We start from the raw sequence: 20,511 nt of genomic DNA on the forward strand, positions 1-20,511 counted from the left end.
CTGAGTTTAACTTGGGATGACCGTCCGATTTTCAAAAGGAGTGAGTAAAACATCGGAAGTTGGCCTTTAATACTTTTAATTAATACCATGCAAAAAGCTCACATACATTCAGGCTACATTGTTGAGCTTGTTGTCATCTTATCAATGAGATGTATTTAAATAAACACCTTTAGCAAATCTGATAACAAACCATGATAGGCTATCAGTATTTTCAGCTATCAAATCAAGAAAACAACCCCCAGATTAAGATCGCAGAAATAGTTTATTTAAATAATGGTTGTTACACTGTTTTTTTGTTACAATGCTGTGTCAATGCTTTCAAATAGCCTTCAATAATAAATAATGAATTCATAAATACATAGTATTAAATAGAAATAAATAAATACATATCCCTTTCTATGAGGAATACATGTGCGGATAGAAATGCTTGGTCATTAGCAGAGAGGCACTATATTTTGAAAATATTCTTCTTTAACCATAAAAGAAATCACTGCTGTAAAGAGTCTTTTGTGAAAAAGTCTTATTCTTTGCCAGATCGGTCCACAGGCCCTGTGACCTTCCACCATTCAGGCTTCATCTCCCCAAGGACGTCTTCCAGGCACTGAGTGGACAAGTCAGGCAGGGGAGCCAGGCTGGCACATGGCTCCGAGGAAGACAGGTCCCACATCCCACCACCAAAGGGCGAGCACTGGGTGGAGAGAGAGGAGCTGTATCCCATGTCACAGCAAGCCGAATCCGGTGAGGAGGGAGAGTTGGACACAGACCCCACATAAGTGGACTGGGGATTGCGATGGGGGTAGGGTGGTGGGGGTCCAGGTGGAGACATCATTGGGAAGTATTGTCCATCACTGGCATAACTGCTGCCCAACGAAGACACAGGGCTCCACATGGCCTCTGGAGAAGTGCTGTCGGGAGACTTCGAGGAGCTCCAGTTGTTTTGAGCGTGGTATTGCATGTTTGGGGTGCGGTAGGTGGGGCTGGAGTTTCTACCCGGCACACGACTCTGTGTTGACCGGAAGGAAGGAGTGCTGAAGTAGCCGATTTCTCTCTGGGAGAAGCCGGCACTGTGTGGGGACAAACCTACATAGTAGCAGTCCAGGTCATCCTCCTTGATCTGAGAGGGGCCCACACGCTGGTTGTTGGTGGTGCTGCTGTTGTAGAGGGACTCTGTGCTGCCTCGTTCTCTTTGCTGGCTCTCGTCCTCAGCCCTGTGGATCATGGAGGGAATGAAGGGGCTGGGAGGGAGGGAGCAAGATGGAGGAGAGTCCATGCGGTTGTGTCTGTTCTTCAGAGTTCTGGCTCTCCTGTTCTGGAACCATACCTGATGAAACAAACAAACAAACAAACAAACACATGTTAGTGAACCAAAATCCCATATTCATAATTTTGTGGTTTTGGCAAACATTGCACAAGCATACTGGAGAGCTCATGTGCAAAAATGAGCTCAAATGTATGGAGCATAGTCACATTGGAATATAGAGCATGAGGCTTAGGGGGTACGCAAGACAATAAAGTTGGGTAACACTGATTTAAACTATAGCTAGTATTTATTCGTATTTACCATGTTCAAGTACAGTAATTACCTGAATACGAGACTCTGGAAGTCCAGTGGCCTGAGAGAGACTTTCCCGCACAGTGATGCCTGGGTATGGGTCCACCTCGAAGGCCATGCGAAGCAGCTCTAAGTGCTCTTTGGTGAAACTGGTTCGCTTTCTACGCCCCGCCATCTTGTTGCCTTGGGCTGAGCCATCCTGGGCTGTGAGGAGAAGACAAAAATATTCACTTTATTGCCATGCCAGTCAAATGCAGAAAATAATAATGTGTTTGCCATAACTTTAGTGTGAAGATTCTCGTTCGTAGTTGCACTGGGTTGTCATAACACATGCCATGCATTTAGTGCCACATGTGACATACTCTATGTCCATCACACACAACTTCACAGCTTTACCTTTACCGTTTCAAAGATGCCATCGAGACAGCAGTCAATGGCAACAGGATGGAGAAGGGAAGGGAAGAGCATCATGGAGGGAGGGAGGGAGCCGTGGGGAGGAGAGGTGTCTTTTTTGTTGCCATGTATCCAAAAACACTGACTGACTAGACAGACCACAGACAGAATGCATGCCAACCATCCTTCCCCAGACAAACACACAGAGACTCACACACCCATGGCATACACATCACAGAAACAGATACAACACACTTAGTACATGGTTGTAGTAAACAGTTGTATAAAAGACACAACTAAAACATCCAACCAAATTAAAAATATGCAGGGTAAACTCACCAACACTGCAGTCATTCCACATGTTTGCTTGAGTATTCTGAAATTCCATCTGCATACTGTTTCAAGACTCCTGGATTTTCTGTGCTGTTCTGACCCCTGAACCTCCACAGGTACTGTTTGCTTTACAGGTGAGGTAATGCTAATGATTGGAGGTCTTGCTGTATTTATACCTCCTTCTCCCCACCTGGGCAATGAGGTAAGCCCCCCCCCTGACTTGGGTGGGGCTTGGTGGACATGTTCCTGGAGAAGGCACATGACCACGACATCAGCGGCAGTTGTCTCAACTGTCCTGCGACAGCACCAGTTCACACCTGATTTGCCTTCACACATAGCAAATCTGTCAAACTTCAGAAGGCATATTCAGCCAAGTGGCGATATGGAGTAATTTGCATAGTCATTGGGGCTTGTTAATGGGGCTCCCATTGTTTGGTCTTAAATTTAATCATGTGACTGGATAGAGAGTGTGAATCCTGTGAAATCAAGTGAAATGCTGACATATCCCTATGTTCTGTGTAAGGCTTAAGGTTTGTTATCAGAGGTAACTGACCTGCAACTCTGGAAATGCAAGTAACCCCCTGTTGTAAATTTGCTGATGCCAGAAGGAAAATGGCTAAATAGATTTGGCAATGTAATGTAGAGTAGAATAGAGTCATTCTATTGATATTTTTTCAACACATAGTACAGCATTACACCGGCGAGGTAACCTGAAAATAATAACAACTTTGAGACTTGCTCTATTTATACCAAACTTGTCATTAGGTAGCGATTTACTAATATGATGTTGCCATTCTGACAAACTACAGAGGACACAATCATGTTGAAAAAAATCATACTGAAAGTATAATTTATTGTCAGAGCTAGGCCTACACTTAACAAAAATATATAAAAAAACATGTCACACTTTTAGTAATTCAATATAAAGTATAAAATAAACACAGTGAAGGGGAATAGAGTGCCCCTGTCTGGACTTAAACTCAGGCCTTAAACTTGGGCTCTGACACCATGACACCAAAAGGCGTGAGTGACTCAGCACACCCTTAGCATCCCAAGCTGGCGCGTACGCTTCGTACATTCAGTGTACTTCTGTGTGATGAACCAAGAATAACACTGGCAGTTGCCACAACTGCTCTTGACTCTCCAATTCTGATGTAGGCTACACCTGATTAACATTCACAGGCCTAGGTCTACTGCAAATCTGGCCGCAATTCTGAATATTCATCCAAAACTTTCATGTGTCTTGTTCATGGGGCTCACTCATCATGTGACTGATAGAGAGTGTGAAAAGTTGACATATATTCCTATATTCTGTAATATGTGATGTTATCAGAGTTACAGCCATGGTCACTGTAATAGGACTTTTTTAGTGTCGCAAATGCAACAATATTATGGCATGCAATTTCTGCTTAATACAGGCCTACCTCATTTTACAGGCCTACCTCATTTTAGTAACCTTGCAGTAATGCAACACAGACAGTTTATAATAGAATTGAACATGCAGCAGATATTTGAATCCACTGACATACATATGATTAGGCCTAGATACGCTTCTAGAATAGGGTGACCAGACCGTGTAACCGGTTTGGAGTTGTGTGTCCCAGGTCCCGAGCAAACTCTGTCGGGACACAAATATGTCCCGGTTTTGGCCACCCACTAGGCTACATTGCGCTATGTCTATCAGGGTAAATATAGGCCTATGGAAAAGATTAGGCTACATGTTTACCTGCCACAATTAATGGCAGCCAGCGCTTGAATAGACAGTCGGAGTCAGTTGCGATGTATCATTCCGCCCTCTAAAATTGATTAGAATGCAGGAAACTGCATCTAAAAAACAAAAATCCTGGGGGAGAACCCCCAGACCCGCCCGCCAAAATGTTCAAATATTGTCCTTCAGTCACGCACGAACTGTTCAGAGTATAGGGTATCCTATTCTAGAATCAACATAAATCACTGCCACTGCCACATTTTGTCTACAAAATGATGTCTTTTTCAGTATGAGGGGCAAAGTGTTCAACTACGTAAACCAAGATATTATCGCTGGTGCATAGCAAAGACAGGAAAGAATAATTAATCTTTCCTCCCTGCATACACCGAGCAGGCCAGGCGGAACCTTTTCTCCTACTGCCGCTATTCTAGGCGGTAGTTGAAGGTGATGCACTCACTTCCGGACGCAGAAGCACACGTGAAAACATGTTGGAGAAATGTGTATAAAGATTTCATGAGTGAAATGCCACAACACACTTAAAGTAAAAGGATACGTTAAGAGGATATAGTCTATACTGTGAAAATAATCCAGAGCACTAAAAGGTAAGGTAGAAAATGAATGCCAACTTAAAGAAATGAGCTAGAATGTTGATGTTGCTTCACATTGTTGATGTTTTCAATGAGGCTTTGCCGACTGTCACTAACCTCGTAAACCGAGTAGGCTACTGATGTAATACGTTTATAAAGTTCACATTGAAGTGTTGAGGTTTGTTACATTGGATAGTTACGGCGTTGTAAATGTACAACATCGGCATGGTAGTCACTCTCACAACTCAACGCATGCCACCAGTTGGACTAAAACAGGGGTGTATTTTGTTGCCAGTGCTCCCTTATCCAAGGTAAAGATGGATGTGAAAGATAAAAAGGAGCAGAAAAAACACCAGCACAAACACAGTGGCCCCAAAGCGCAGAAGAAGAAGAATAAGAAGCAGGGTGGACAGGACACCGAAGAAGATGCACGCAAAAGGAATCCCAAGGCCTTTGCCGTGCAGTCAGCTGTGCGCATGGCCAGGACCTTCCACAGGTTTGCTATCTTCCACCTTTTAGCTCTCTTCCTTCTGAATTGTCAACAGACGTTTTCTCATTTTGGCTCCTGTTTCTGAACTGCACGTACAATTGGCAAAATTAGAGTAGCCATGGACTTTGTTGATGTTATTTTGCCGCTGGTGAATTCTCACCAGCTGCATTGCCTTGACAGGAGCATGAGCACATGACATGAGTGCATGGCATGTTATTACATACATAGTTGATTTACAGGGCCCAGGACTTGAAAACTAAGAAACATCACATCCCGCTGGTTGACCGAACGCCTTTGGAGCCTCCTCCGATTGTTGTGGTTGTGGTAGGACCCCCTAAGGTTGGCAAGAGTACACTTATTCGCTGCCTCGTCAAGAACTACACGCGCCAGAAGCTTGGGGAAATCACTGGGCCTGTCACTATTGTATCAGGTAAGTGTGTAATGTTAGGTTTTCTCTTTCCAAAAGTCAGAACTGCCTTGAACTCCAACATGCACTGAACACTTTGACCTTCAACCGCCCCAAACCTGGCAATTTGTAATTCTTCTTCTACTTCTACTTCTTCTTCATCAAAAAAGGTTTATTTTCGAAATAATCACAGGTTTTTGATCGAGCAATATGTTTCCCCATTACACCGCATTCCACATTATTACGCAAATTACATTTTTCGCTGTTTCCCCAAATAATCAATACAAATGACGGTCATCATAATTTTCAAGTCATCAGCCATTAGAGTACAATTTAAAAGTTTTTGAATGAACCTTCCAATGATAACAGTATTTTTAAAAATAATAAAAAACTTAAAATGCTCTGTTCCACATTATTACGCAAAATAGTTTTGTAGTGTTGTAGTCCAAATTTCTTTCAGTTTGAACAGTTCAAACAGTTGGAATTTGGTACCTTCTAAATTACATTTCAATGTTCAATACTTGGTGATAAGCTCTTTGTCTTAGTATCTTTGGAGGTGATGACATTCTAACTCACCAGACATAAAACCCCATTGAAAATGAATGGGATGTTATGTCTGGTGAGTTAGAATGTCATCACCTCCAAAGCACCTAAACGTGGCATGGAAATCTACGGGTATATTGAAGAGTGAAATGTGGGTCACCAGACCAAACAAACAAAAACAGCTGAGAGCAAAGCATCAAGGATATCTGGGCTTCCATAACTACCAAACAATGCCTTGCCATTGACTTCAATGTTAAATGCAGCATTCCAGTTACAGCTTATAACCAAGTTTTGAACATTGAAATGTAATTTAGAAGGTACCAAATGTCAACTGTTTTGATGTAAATGGGAAAAAAGAAAGAACTTTGGATTACAAAACTACAAAACTGTTTTGCGTAATAATTTGGAACAGAGCATTTTGGACATTTTAAGTTTTTTATTATTTAAAAAAATACCGTTATCATGGGAAGGTTCATTCAAACACTTTGTAATTGTACTCTAATGGCTGATGACTTGAAAATTATGACGACTGTCATTTCTATTGATTATTTGGGAAAACGGCAAAAAATGTCATTTAAGTAATAATGTGGAATGCGGTGTATTAATTAAAATTCGTTGCCTGATGAAGACCTGGTTGGAGCAAAATATTGCGCTCACTTTATTAATTAAAAAAGCACCAGGAAGATGAGCAGTTATTGCACACTTCTTTTTTCACTTTATAGTGGAATTGTTTAAATTGTCCTGCTTGTGACCTTCGGTGAGATGTGCATTCTTTCACTTGTGTGGTCCCCATTGTTTTTTTTTCTACCAGGAAAGAAGAGGCGACTGACTTTCATTGAATGTCCCAATGACATCAACGCTATGATTGACGTGGCAAAGGTGGCTGATTTGGTATGTAATTATAGATTTTTTTTTAGAAACTTTTGTTTCTTAATTAGCATTTTAATTAGCCTGTTACATGTCCAGACTCGAAAGCTTACTTGTGCTTCAGCTGAATCCCCTACCAGTATATTAGCACAGGCTAGGTTACAAGTTTGGTTACACATTATTTTAATTTAGATACAGTTGAACAAAGCTGTATCAGCATCATTTGGTGACATTTTGTTCTTACACAGTACCATAGGTTTAGGTACAGTGTACATATATAACACCATCAATCACAGCAAAATACATTTCTGTAAGAACAACACTAGCACATGACATTACATAGCGGTTACATCATTTACTCCATTTTACCTACTGAGATGGATGGACTGTGTTGTTACTAGTTACTGAAAAACACTAAAAACCTCACGAGAACCCACCACAAACTTGATCCAACCAGTTCAGATTATCGTAAGACAAGCACACAGGTCTACTGGATACTCAGATAACTAACCTGTGTTGGAAGGAAACCATATCTGTTTTACTTTTACTTTTGACACCTTTGTGTACCACAACAACAGAAAACTACACTGTTACTATAATTACTAAAGTATTACTGAAAGTTTTCATCCGTTAATATCTCTAATTTCAGCCATTAAGAATCAGAGAGAGGAATTTGTTTTAAACGATTTAATGTTAACATAGTTGACAATGGAATTGGCAGAAGGTAGACAGTATTTGGCGTGGGTCCAATCATCAGCCCAGGTCTTGCACCGGCGGATTCAGTAGAGTCTGCCGTAGCCGTGCAGCAGGAACTGGACCTTTAACCCCCCGGACAGGTAGACTGGACCCAACTGGTGGTGGTGGGGATGGAGGAGGAGATATCGGACCTGCCATACCTAGGCCAGCAAGAAAAGAGAGTTAGACACGTCACTATAAAGGAAATTGCAGCCGCTGATTGGCTCTGCAAAATGCACACGTCACTTGAGTCTTCCTGGCAGAACTAACGCAGGGTACATATCTCTTGTATAGGTACTGATGCTGATCGATGCCAGCTTTGGCTTTGAGATGGAGACCTTTGAGTTTCTCAACATCTGCCAGGTTCATGGCTTTCCACGCATCATGGGTGTCCTGACCCACCTCGACTCCATCAAGAGTGCAGAGGTCCTGCGCAAGGCTAAGAAACGCCTCAAGCACAGGTTCTGGACAGAAGTGTATCAGGTCAGTTCCGCTGTTGTCTCACACCACTATGACCAGCTACACCACAAGGTCACCAGTAGACCCTTGTTAGATAGACAGTGATACAGTACTTGTATTTATCCTGGTGTTACATCCAGCTGTGTTTGTAAGGATCCATTGACGGTGCTGAATGAAAACACGAACGAAAAGCAATGCTTAGATACATTTCCAAGGACTGCTGATTTTGCTGACATTTACATTTTCAAAATCTCAAAATTCTCAAAATTCCGCTTGGAGACTGGAGTTGTTGAGAACTGACAACAAAAGTTGCAACCTTTACACAAAAAAGTTTGGTAATCCTAATATAGGGTCCGTTATGTAATGTGTCTAGTAGTCCACTGGAATATTCTTGGGGCCCACTATTTCACATGGTCATTATGTTGTGACCTAATTTTTTTGTCACACTGTCGGAATCTTCAAATGATTATCAGAAATGTAGCCATGAATTCCATATGCATCAGCATTTGCAGAAACACTGGTCTAGGGTCTATTACAGTCTATCGCAGCATTTTATTTACGGATGTCACGTGTGGTGTGTTATTACCAGGGCGCCAAGCTGTTCTACCTGTCAGGCATGGTGTATGGAGAGTACCAGACTCGGGAGGTTAAGAACCTGGGCCGATTTATCTCCGTCATAAAGTTCCGGCCCCTGGTGTGGCAAACCTCTCACCCCTATGTGTTGGCTGACCGGTAAGGAGACATATTAGATGATAATAATAATACACTTTATTTTGCGCGCCTTTCAAAGTATTATGCTATGTTCACACCAAAAGCGACCTACGCTAACTGAGCGACGGAAGTCATTATTTCTCTATGGAGGGTAAGCAAACTGGGCGACCACAGCGAATTCCCCAGGGGCGAAGCAAACTGAGCGACCAGAGTGAATTTCAACGATTAAAGTCAAGCTAATATTATGGTAATGAGTTATACCGTGGTGTGGCGAAAGCCAATTGGACTGTTCATATTTCTGAATGTCCCAGGCTGTCAAGCCAGAGCCGTTATGGGATTAACCAAATCAAACTGGTCAATGTCATGTCCAGAGCAAATAAAGCAAATTCATGGCAAAACTTATTCGCTACCTCTGCTACCAGCCAGCGTAGGTCGCCCTTGGATTTGATGGAAAAAGGGCTAATGTAAGTACCATGTTTATTGGGTACTTTGTTAGATTTGCTTTCACTTTTCCACCTACAGTATGTTGTGGTACAAAGGCGGTAAAATAAAGTGTAGCCATATGTTGACAGAATTCTGTCACTTTAGAAAATGAAACTATCATCTCTACTGTAACTATTGGCTTTTAGTTTTGTCTCAACATTCTCCCCCCTCTCTATCTTTGAATCTCATTTGGACTTTTCTTTCTCCAATTAATCAATTGGCTATTTCTTTATCTCTATCCATTCTGTCTGTGCCTATCTCCTTCTCTATCTCCCATTCTGACTTTGCGATTTCTCTCTCTTCCCGCTTTCTCTCCTATCCGCCATTCTGTCTGTGCTTTCCTCTTGCTGTCTATCCTTGACTTTGACTTTGCTCTCCTATCTCATCATTTATTGTTTGCCGTCGCCGCCGCTGCCGCCCCCATCCTCTCTCATTCTTTATTCCCCATCCTCTGTCTGGGTTATCTATCTTTCCCTGTCTGTCTACGCTGTTCTCTCGCTTCCTTTCAGCTTGGAGGATCTGACCAACCCAGAGGACGTCAGGCAGGATCCCAAGTGTGACAGGACTGTCTGTCTCTATGGTTACCTGCGTGGCACTTTCCTGAAGAACAAGGGCCAGGTCCACATTCCCGGTGAGCAGCTGTCTTTAAGACGTCTTTAGACTCACAGTGCATTCATGCAGTAGCTTTTTTAAACTCTCAAAGAGATTTTAACACTTTGAGAGTTGAATTGAACACATTCTAGTTTGACATCTGTCACAGATGTATTCAGCAGCTGCTCCTCTGGTTAAGGTCCTTGTCTATTGCTATGTAAAGAGATGCCTACATACCTGTGTGTAACACAAGGAACTGACAGTTCTGAATGTACCAGATCTGTCTGTGACATTCGCTGTGCAGTCTGCAGGTTAGCATTCCCTCTCAGGGTAGAATTCACTCTCAGGCTGGTATCCTCCCGCTGCTCCTCTAAATTTAGTACAGCTGTCTCGGTGACAATGTACACTTTAGGCCTAGTCTGGTCTAGCGTCTAGTGTTATGTATGGAGATGTATATATAGATGTGATTCACGCCATGAGCTGAAGTTCTAAAAAAAAATAAAAAAAATTCTGTGCCAATGCCATGTCCTGTAAGGCTCATTCTTTTGTGGTAGGTGGAGCATACTATACACAGAAAGCTTCTGTTGCTATATTCTTTCCTTCTAGTTGTTATTAGTATTTATATCGCATTTCATTTATTTTTGGTTCACTTTTTCCATGTGCAGCTCAATATTCAAGAGTAGATGTATTATTGATCACAACAGACATGGGGATGTCAGTTTCACAGTATGTGACCGTCTATCTCTACAAACATTGTACTAGACATGATTTATAAAGTCTGCTGATCTTTGACAAAAAAGACATGTAATGCAGACAATTCATTTTTTCTTTATTATATATTGACATTCTGTGAGAGGGTGCCTCAGAATAGTATCTCTTAGGTGGGAAGGATAGAAGGAAATAGAGCATTGTGGTGTTGCTGCTTAGATATTACTGATTAGGTTCGCACAGTTTTGGGCATTCATTTAAAAACCTTGACAGTTGCTTAAAATCACAAAATGTCTATGTAAGGAAGTATACAATGGCACCATGTTTATGCAGTTATAAAATGTCATCGCATATTAATATTCCATGTTAAGCCAAAAGTCATTTTTTTGGCTAATCGTAAGTAAGAAGGAATCCTAAATTAACAAGCCTTTATTAAAGGTGCACTGTGTTGGATGGTGGCCAGAGTAGGTATTGCAACTATGCTGTGCTTTGAAACTGTGCTGTAATAAAGTAATACATTAATATATCCTAGTATGACCAAAGTAGAGGAAGTTTTGCAGCTAAAATTTCAGTTTCTGGAAATTCAAAATGGCAGACATGGAGAAGATCTACCATTTTATGCATGAAAAGTGAAAATTTCCCAGTCATAATGAGTACTTAGAATTTGATGGTGGTGGAAAGTATTCATGAAAAAAGGTAACGTTTGTGAATAGGCTGTATGAATTCTGGGGGGGGGGGGGACGGCTAAAATATTACTCAGTGCACCATTAAATCTTGTCTTTGCATGTTCTTCAACACATACCTGTGACCTGCCGGCCTCTTCCCTTGTCATGTGACTCAGGGTCAGGTCATGAGACCAGGTGTGAAAAGGGGTCACCTGACATCAGGTGTGAATTATGGTCATGTGACATCAGGTGTGAAATTTGGCCACTTTGGTGTCCCAAGGTATGAAGCCTGAACATATGGGTGGCAAGTAGATGATACATCTAATGATCGTTGTTACAGGTGGAAAAGGATATCCTCGGCATGGATAGCCTCGTTCACACCTTTATCAAAAGATTCCCTCTGTTGTTCAAAATGTGTTTTCAAACTGCAACTTTATGCGATTTAGTTAGGTCATTAAGGCCAGGCAATTTTATTTGTATAGTACATTTCTTACACCAAAAGCTTTGTATTGTGCTTTGCAGAAGACGGGCAGCAACCCTCCCTAAGAGTAACCAGGGAAGTTGTGTTTGCAATTTAACTTAAATTGTAGAGTGGTGAAAGGGACACTGCTGCACTAAAATACCAACAGCAAAACACTGCGTTGTGCTTTCTACTCAGAGTAGCATATCCAAAGTTCTCCATGAAGTGATCTCTGATTCACCCATTCATTAGATTACACTACATGTTAACAGACACTTGTAACCAAATTGACTTACTAAGAGGACACACAAGAGTGTAGGGCCAATACAGAGTATTGTATACAGAGTATACAAGTTATGAAGAACAACATTCATGTAGAAGCTTGTGCAGTAGATAGCAATGCAACGCGTTCTCTGCTCAAGGACACGCCGTGGCTTAGAGGACTTGGAATGTAACCAGCAGCCCGTCAGCAGCTGGCCACAGCTCCTTTGCCTCCTGAGTCCACTGTCTCCCTCAGCCACTGCTGGAAATGTGACTGGAACAGCTGGACTCTAGATGTGCTTATTCATACTGTTATGTGCTGAGCTGACAAGAGATGAGACGTAGTGAGTGAAAACAGGCATGGGGATCAGTGGGCCAAATTTACTTTTAGCTTGTATGTATCGTGTTGTTTTGTATAATTCAGGTTAGGGAGACCTTCTGATAGTTCCAATGGAATAGAATTGAGTGAATCTATGCATATACACGTGTAGTCTTTAGACATTGTACATGCCTTTTCTTTTACCGTATTTTAGGCCTTTGTTGTGTGTTTGGTCTTCTATGCTATTCTAATATTTCTGCCCTCTGTATGTCATGCTTTTTCTTGTGTATTATGCATTGGATTGCCTGAGTGTGGCGCCAAACACACATCCCATGCATCAAGCATTAGCAAAGGGGGCCAGATTGCCATCTCTGCTCACACTTGTTACTAAAGAATATTTGTATTATATTTTTGTTATTATTCAGGTGTGGGAGACTTTGGGGTGGATGACGTGAGCTTCCTGCCCGACCCCTGCCCGCTGCCGGAAGCGCTGAAGAAGCGGGCGCTGAACGAGAAGGAGCGGATGATCTACGCGCCCATGGCTGGCGTGGGCGGGGTGGTATACGACAAGGACGCCGTCTACATTGACCTGCCAGGCGGTCATGCCAGGCAACAGCAGGTGAGAGGGTGGCACATACTGTTGGTGTTGAGGATTGCGCACATCCTAGCTAGAAGGTGCAGGACAAAGACTGGCTGAAGTTTTGGAGTGGAGTCTGCACACTCAAAACCCCCTTTATTATTATTATTATTATTCTGAAGGCAACCAACAAAACCTAGCCTGCAATGTTATGAACAACACTTGAAAGTATGGTGTTTGGTTCTTGAATCATTTCAGAGATAATGTGACTTAAAGGTTGAACTGAGTAGTAGAATGAAAAGTGAAGTGAAAGCCCAGCTGGGAAAGCTTCCAACTCCCTTTGTCATTGTGACCCAACATTCCACAGCACACAAGTGCACACTATACACAACAAAATTGCATTTATGTTTCACCTGTGCAAGGGGCAGCCCCCAATGCGCTGGGATGGTAGTGCAGCAGGATGGTACCATGGAGGAGGATGGGGAGAGCACTGGTTAATCATCACCCCCACCAACCTGGTGGTTGGGAGTCGAACAGGCAACCTTTGAGATATAAGTCTGATGCCCTAACTGCTTACCCATGACTTACCTATGACTCCCCCATAGTAGTAATAGAGTAGTAATAGAGTAGTGTTAAAGGAGTTAACCCTATCTGACATGCGTTACCTCACCTGGCACTCTGCCGAAATTAGCATTACCGTTAGCTGTTTGGGTGTAGGGTTTGCTTGGGTTACATACGCTTTCTGTCTCCTGTTGTTGAAACTATGACCCATGGCCCACTATGATCAGTTAGAATTTTAAGTTAGAATGATTGAGCCCGTTTATATGGCCGCAATAATCAGGTTATTTGGAATAAACAGGGTATTGGAGTAAACAGTTTATTGCTGTTTATATGCAGTCCGCCGGTTGCCTGTGTTCCACTAAAGTGTGTGACACGAAGCTAGAATTTAAGGCTTGTGATTGGCTACTTATCCTTGTAGAATGTCAATAACCTCATCATAACCCGATTATGCTGGATACATGACACGAGAAATCAGTTTATTAGCCAAAAACCTACCTGTGCGAATCGGATTTCTCATAAACCGATAACGGCAATAACCCTATTATGAAAACTGTTTATTCAGTTTACATGAGCGCTCGAATAAACCGGTAACTCCAAAAACCTGTTCATAAACGGTTTATTGATGCGCATATAAACAGGCTCATTGTAACTCTGTGGACGCTAACGGGGCTCTAAATAAAAGTTTTTCATCACCAGCCAAAATGGCTAATAGATGTTAATCTTATTGTTTACTTACTGTCTTACTCTTCTGTTCATTGTATTTAAATTAAGTAAGTTTTGCATAGGTTGGAGTTCATGATCAAAGTTGTGGTATAGGATAAACATATACTCATACTCAGTTTTTATTGAGTTGCAAGACAGACAAGTGATGCTTTCTTGGGGATGAAGACATTTCTGCTTCTGTTGCTCTCCTCTTGTATTGAGCGGATGGCACTCTCCTGTTCCTGCTGCTAATGCTGTTCGGTGTTCTCTTGCAGAGCTTTGGCTCTGCTCATCTGGAGAATACCAATGCACTGATTAAACTCAGACTCTTAATTTACCGTGAATGCTTGTCTCTGAAATAACACCTCTTCTTCTCTTCTCTTCTCTTCTCTTCTCTTCTCTTCTCTTCTCTTCTCTTCTCTTCTCTTCTCTTCTCTTCTCTTCTCTTCTCTTCTCTTCTCTTCTCTTCTCTTCTCTTCTCTTCTCTTCTCTCTTCTCTTCTCTTCTCTTCTCTTCTCTTCTCTTCTCTTCTCTTCCTCTCTCTCCCCCCCCTCCCCTTATCTCCCATTCTCGCTCTCTCTCCTCTCCGCTCCTCTCCTCTCCTCTCCTGTCTCTCTCCTCCCCCTATCCATCTCCTCTCTCCTATCCTCTCTCCTATCCCTCCATCTGTCCTCAGGAGGAGGTGAGACCCACTACGGAGCTGGTGCAGTCGCTCATTGGCACGCACGCCACTCTGGATGCCAAGATGGCCGCCAGCAAAGTGTCCCTCTTCACGGACACAGAGGCGCTTTCGCAGGAGGAAGTGGAAGCTAGCGGGTGAGCTGGACCCTACAAGTACCCATCAACCTCACCCCCCTGTGTGTGTGTGTGTGTGTGTGTGTGTGCGTGTGTGTGTGCGTGTGTGTGTGCGTGTGTATGTGTATGTGTATGTGTTGGTTGACTGGAAGGGCAGCTCAATAATGTGCAGGGGTCATTTCACCTGAAATCAGACACTTTGGGACCCGACCGACACAGATTTCAATTATACTTGCTGTGTCTGTTTAGTAGCAAGGTAGCACCCCAGAACTGCATTTGTGTGAATCTGACACCAATATTAAGGGAGAAACAGACTAGGAAAGGTTTACATATGAGGGTAGGACAGTATACATCCAGCATTGATTATATCAGTCAGTATAAGTCACAAAAAGATGTCTGTGGTGTTGAAAGCTCTTTTCTGGCTCTACAAATTACACAAACAGCATGGAATACAACAACCCTCAGAATATGAATTATGATAAATTGAAAATTAAAAATTGAATATCAAAAAAACTTATATTTTAAAATGGCCAATTCCTTAAACGTAAACGTAGCCTGCAATGTCATGAACAACACCTGAAAAGCTGTTGTTTGGTTCTTAATTCATTTCAGAGATAATGGGACTCAAAAATATGCCATCATACAGATCACCTAGTAATAATATGGTAATACCATAGTAATATCATATGACGGCATGTCTAACGGAATATGTGTAGGATGGAGATGGTCCATGAGGATGCAGGAAGTTCAGTTTCGCCTCTCCAATGCTCGGCATACATTCCTCAACACATGCTAGCCACTAGTTGACATCATATACAGCTACAACATACCCTTTGATGCTTGAACATTGAAAACATTCCTTTACTGAGCTTACTCTTTCAACCCTGCCTTCTCTGAATGCTGAAAATGGTCTAGCCTCCACTGTGTCCATTGACAATGGGCAGAAGTGGTGTAGTTATTGAGTACCTGGAACAGGGACCGACGAGGGTGCAGGGCCCACCGGGAAAATGCCTGTTATGCCAGATGGCCAGTCCAGTCCTGTCCCTGACACTACTCTAGCACTACTTTATTACAACTCATTTCAACCTTTATGTCCCATTATATCTGAAATGAATAAAGAACCAAACACCCCATTTTCAGGTGTTGTGTATGACCTTACAGGCTATGTTTAGACAAGAAACCAGCCATTTAAAAATATACATTTTTTTGATGTTCAATTTTTAATTTCTCAATGTATCATAATTCATATTCTGAAGGTTGTTGTATTCCATGCTGTTTGTGTAATTTCTAGAGCCAGAAAAGAGCTTTCAAACAACACCTCAGACATCTTTTTGTGACTTACACTGACTGATCTAATGAAGGCTAAATGTATAGTGTCCTACCCTCATATGTAAAACTTTGCTAGTCTGTTTCTCCCTTAATATTGGTGTCAGATTCACACAAATGCAGTTCTGGGGTACTACCTTGCTGCTAAACAGGCACAGCAAGTATGATTGAAATCTGTGTCAAAGTGTCTGATTTCACGTGAAATGACCCACAGCTCAATAAAGTACCCAGCATCCCTCTTAAAAATCTGAGGGGATGGGTTTTTTTTGGTCGGGCAGTTGTGTCACTGCTTGGCCTGTGGGGTGCAACAGAGTCTGTGTCATCTGCAGACTCTTGGGTCTGGAGCATTTCCTGAGCACTTGCCATTCAAACTTTTAGCCAAGTTTCAGTGCTGACGTTTTTTTTTGTGTGTGTGCCAGAAAGGGGTTTTAATACTTTATTTGACTCACTTACCAGCTACTTCTTTCTGTCTGTGTCTTTCCCGCTGGCTTTTGGACCGATTTTTTTTGTCTGTTTTTCAATCCTTTGCAACAGAGCCAAGCAGGGGCCTACTGAGAGCAGTGTCTGGGACCCAGAAACACAAAGACAAAGGAGGAAGGCAGTCTTCTCAGACAAAGAAGATGACGATGATGAAGATGATGACGATGAAGAGGATGATGATGAGGAGGAGGAGGATGATGAGGAGGAGGATGAAGAAGAAGAAGAAGATGATGATGAAGAGGATGCTGAAGATGAGGAAGAGAAAAATGAGGAGAAGACTGCACCAACTGTGGTGAAGAAGAAAGAGGAGGAGGAGGCCATCATTAAACCGTCAGACCAATCTGCGCCTCCTCCGCCGGTGAAGAGGCAGAAGGTGGAGGTGGAGGAGGTGGTGAAGAAGAGGAAAGGAGCAGGGAAGGAGGAGGTGATTGCGGAGATGCCAGTCTTTGCCGACAGCGAGGATGAGCTCGAGAAGAGTGAAGGAGAGGAGGAGGAGGAGGAGGAAGAGATGGCAGACGAGGAGCAGGGGGAAAGGCCAGTGAAGGGAAAGGCACCAGCTGATTCAGGACACTGTTCTGAAGAAGAAGGTGATGATGATGATGATGATGATGAAGACGACGATGAGGAGGATGACGAAGAGGACAGTGAGGATGAGGAGGAGGGAGTAGAAGACGAAGAAGAGGAGGAAGACGACGACGATGATGATGATGATGACGATGATGATTCTGAAATGGAGGAAGGAGCTGAAAAGAAGGCCAAGGGATCGAAGGTCACGGTGCAGAAGCAGGAAGAGGAGGAGCCAATGGAGGACGTGGAGATGAGCTTCGACACTGAAGGTAAAGAGCCATCTGTCCCCCAGCTACACGCACACTCACTCACTCACTCACTCACTCGCACAGAGACGCACACACTCACTCACTCACAGACACACAGAAACACACACACACAGACACACACTCACACACACACACTCACTCACTCACTCACTCACTCACTCACTCACTCACACACTCACACACTCACACACTCACACACTCACACACTCACACACACACACACACACACACACACACACACACACTGCTGACCACTTTGGACACACACACACACACACACACACACACACACACACACACACACACACACACACACACACACACACACACTGCTGACCATTCTCGCTCACACACACGGATACACTCTCAGCCCTTTCTTTCCATCATTGCTAGTAGCCAGGCCACACCCCCGTAGTGACGCAACACCTTCGGCGTTGCAACTAGTCAGGTCAAGAGCAATGCAAGTACTTTCTGCGCTCCCACAAATACGGGAACTCCTTTCACTTTGTCGGGAAGCAAACAACCATAAGCAAACCAAGGGATATAGGTCAACCATGCCGTTTGGGAAATGTTAATTGTTATGCTCATGGTCAGACCAAGTCTCAAAGAGATTTGAATGTCGATGATAATCAGGCTACATTGCTAGAGCCGTGCTTCCATCTGCTGTTATTCAGGGCCATGTCATATACGCATATGTATATTTTATGCGTGTGTGGGTGTGTGTGTGCGCGTGTGTGTGTGGGTGTGTGTGTGCGCGTGTGTGTGTGTGTGGGGAGGGTTATGTCTGTGTCTGTGTCTCAAGCAAGGCTGGTGTGTGTGGGTGCTATGTCTGTTTATTTCAAACACTGCATGTCTCGTCTCGTCTCGTCTTGTCTTGCATCAGGAGCGCTGCGCTGGAAACAGGACCTGGCCCAGAAAGCTGCCGAGGCGTTTGTTCGAAGACAGCAGGCTGCCCCTAACCTGCGCAAGCTGGTGTATGGCACAGGTGAGCAGGCTAGCGTCTCTGTTGATGCTGCTATGGAGGATGATGACGCACGCGTGGGGCAGGGCTTGACACTGGCACCAGCCAACCGGCCAAATGCTGGTAAAACTTGGCTGTGGCTAGTAATACTTTCAGTGTCACTAGCCAATTTGGCTGGCAGCTTATTCATTGGTATGACATACGCATCATAGAAGCCTTCTTTTGTTTGCCCTGTGTGTATCAATTGTTTATATTTAAGTTCAAGAAAAAGTCCAGTAACTCAGTTTCAATTTGCTTGATATACCTCCATGTAGATAGCTATACACTCATCTTGCTTTAGCTCCTCATCTTCTAAGGTTAGACCAACACGATCATGATTAAAAAACAACAATATAAAATCTGTGGCTAGTGGAATACCTGAATGGCTAGTGACTCGGGAAAACCACTAGCCACAGTGGCTGGTGGGTGAAAAAGTTAATGTCAAGCCCTGGTGGGGACACATGCAGGCGGAACGAGCCAAGCGATGAACGGCGAAATTCAGTGTTCCATTCTGACAGCTCAATGGTCATCAAGTCGTCGCATTGAATCAAATGGAAGGAAACATTTATTTTGTTGATTTGATTGGCCATCCACAGGCGAAATTCGCACCTGATTTGTATGGTATTAAACTTGGTTGAATACTTAAGCGTTGCTCCTTTTCACTTGCCTTCGCCTCACTCATAGAGATGAATGGCGAAGTTCGCTTCGCTTGGCCAAATTTGCGTGTATGTGTCCCTGACGACTCTGGACGCCACTTGCAATGGTAGCAGCTGGTTCATGGCACAGCTGGTTTATACTTTTTTTCAGGGTTATGGAAAGTCTTTTCCAGACATAGGAAGGAATATTGTATTCTGTCAGGGAAACAGGAAGTATGAGTTTTTTATGTAGTTCATATTACATCAAAAATTCTTTTCATTGTGCATTTCTCTCTCCTCCCTGTGACGCTGTCTGTAAAAGCCGACAAAGCCGACAAAGCACAGAAAATGTCTGCTTCTTCAATTTCAAAACAGCTGATTCAGTGTTGCGCTCTTCCTTGTGAAAAATTTTGGGCTTTTTTGCCTTAATTATGGCAGGACAGTGTGAGAGGAGACGGGAAATAAGCAGCAGGGCAAGACATGGTAGGTTTGGGAAATAACCCAGGCCAGACCCAAAGCTGGGCCCTCATGGCCTTGCAAGCCCACATGTGTGGGGGCTGCGGTAGATGTTATTGTTGTGTGCTGAAAAATGTTTCTGTGATTTTCTTCAGTGGCTGAAGAGGAAGAGGATGATGGCGAAGAGGAAGAGGAGGTGGGCGGCCTCTTCAAGGTCAACCGGCCTCAGAAGGGCAAGAAGCTGCGGGCCGATGCCATGGACTGCTCTCGCTTCGAGCCGGACGCCGGCCACGACTGGGACGAGGAGGAGGTGAGGAGATCCAGGGCACATAATCCGAAGTACAAATAGCAGAAGTGCTATATGTACAGAGTGTACAATATTTACAGATTAAATGTGTTCTGCAGTTTAAATGCAGCTCTTTACAGATAGAGCAAGTTAAGTTTGATATAAATGTGTACAAAATATGATGTCAATATGGAAGGCTTATATGCAGATTATGTACTCTACAGTACTCCTCTAATGAGATTGGATTTCCTCAACACTCACTACTTCTAGTTTATGCCTGTCTGTAGTATAGCTTGAAGAAGAGAAATCCGCACTCACAAGCTACGTTCTCATTATTTATTTGTAAATTACCACCATGTCCACAAGCAGACGCGTTTCGGCTCTTAAGCCATCATCAGTGGGTGGTACCAGGCTTAAGAGCCGAAACGCGTCTGCTTGTGGACATGGTGGTAATTTATGAATAAATAATGAGACGTAGCTTGTGAGTGCGGATTTTTCTTCTTCAAGTTGATACCTTTTATCGCGCACCCAAAGTCATTCATTTTTCCCAGAAGTTGAGTGCGCCCTCTGACAAACTATCTGTAGT

At 43.2% G+C, this 20,511-nt stretch overlaps 2 protein-coding genes across 2 annotated transcripts in view; one reads left to right on the top strand and one right to left on the bottom strand.

The window, feature by feature from the left end:
* Positions 1-320: 320 nt before the first annotated feature.
* mxtx2 (mix-type homeobox gene 2) lies at positions 321-2,550 on the bottom strand. The gene is made up of 3 exons (XM_063220897.1): positions 2,499-2,550; positions 1,584-1,756; positions 321-1,321 (listed from the first exon to the last, which is right to left on the bottom strand). The coding sequence occupies exons 1-3, from the start codon at positions 2,548-2,550 to the stop codon at positions 521-523; spliced, it is 1,026 nt and encodes a 341-aa protein (XP_063076967.1). The 3' UTR covers positions 321-520.
* A 1,906-nt stretch (positions 2,551-4,456) lies between these two features.
* The window catches only part of bms1 (BMS1 ribosome biogenesis factor), a 45,661-nt gene continuing 29,606 nt past the window's right edge, over positions 4,457-20,511 (top strand). Inside the window, exons 1-12 of the mRNA XM_063222108.1 lie at positions 4,457-4,588; positions 4,869-5,069; positions 5,303-5,493; positions 6,824-6,903; positions 7,909-8,097; positions 8,663-8,805; positions 9,777-9,898; positions 12,697-12,890; positions 14,788-14,927; positions 16,767-17,548; positions 18,432-18,533; positions 19,795-19,949. Coding sequence (XP_063078178.1) covers positions 4,891-5,069; positions 5,303-5,493; positions 6,824-6,903; positions 7,909-8,097; positions 8,663-8,805; positions 9,777-9,898; positions 12,697-12,890; positions 14,788-14,927; positions 16,767-17,548; positions 18,432-18,533; positions 19,795-19,949 — 2,277 coding nt within the window. The 5' untranslated portion in view covers positions 4,457-4,588; positions 4,869-4,890. The remainder of the gene's footprint in view (positions 4,589-4,868; positions 5,070-5,302; positions 5,494-6,823; positions 6,904-7,908; positions 8,098-8,662; positions 8,806-9,776; positions 9,899-12,696; positions 12,891-14,787; positions 14,928-16,766; positions 17,549-18,431; positions 18,534-19,794; positions 19,950-20,511) is intronic.

The sequence above is a fragment of the Engraulis encrasicolus genome, chromosome 17, assembly GCF_034702125.1.
Source record: "Engraulis encrasicolus isolate BLACKSEA-1 chromosome 17, IST_EnEncr_1.0, whole genome shotgun sequence".
Classification (NCBI taxonomy): domain Eukaryota; kingdom Metazoa; phylum Chordata; class Actinopteri; order Clupeiformes; family Engraulidae; genus Engraulis; species Engraulis encrasicolus.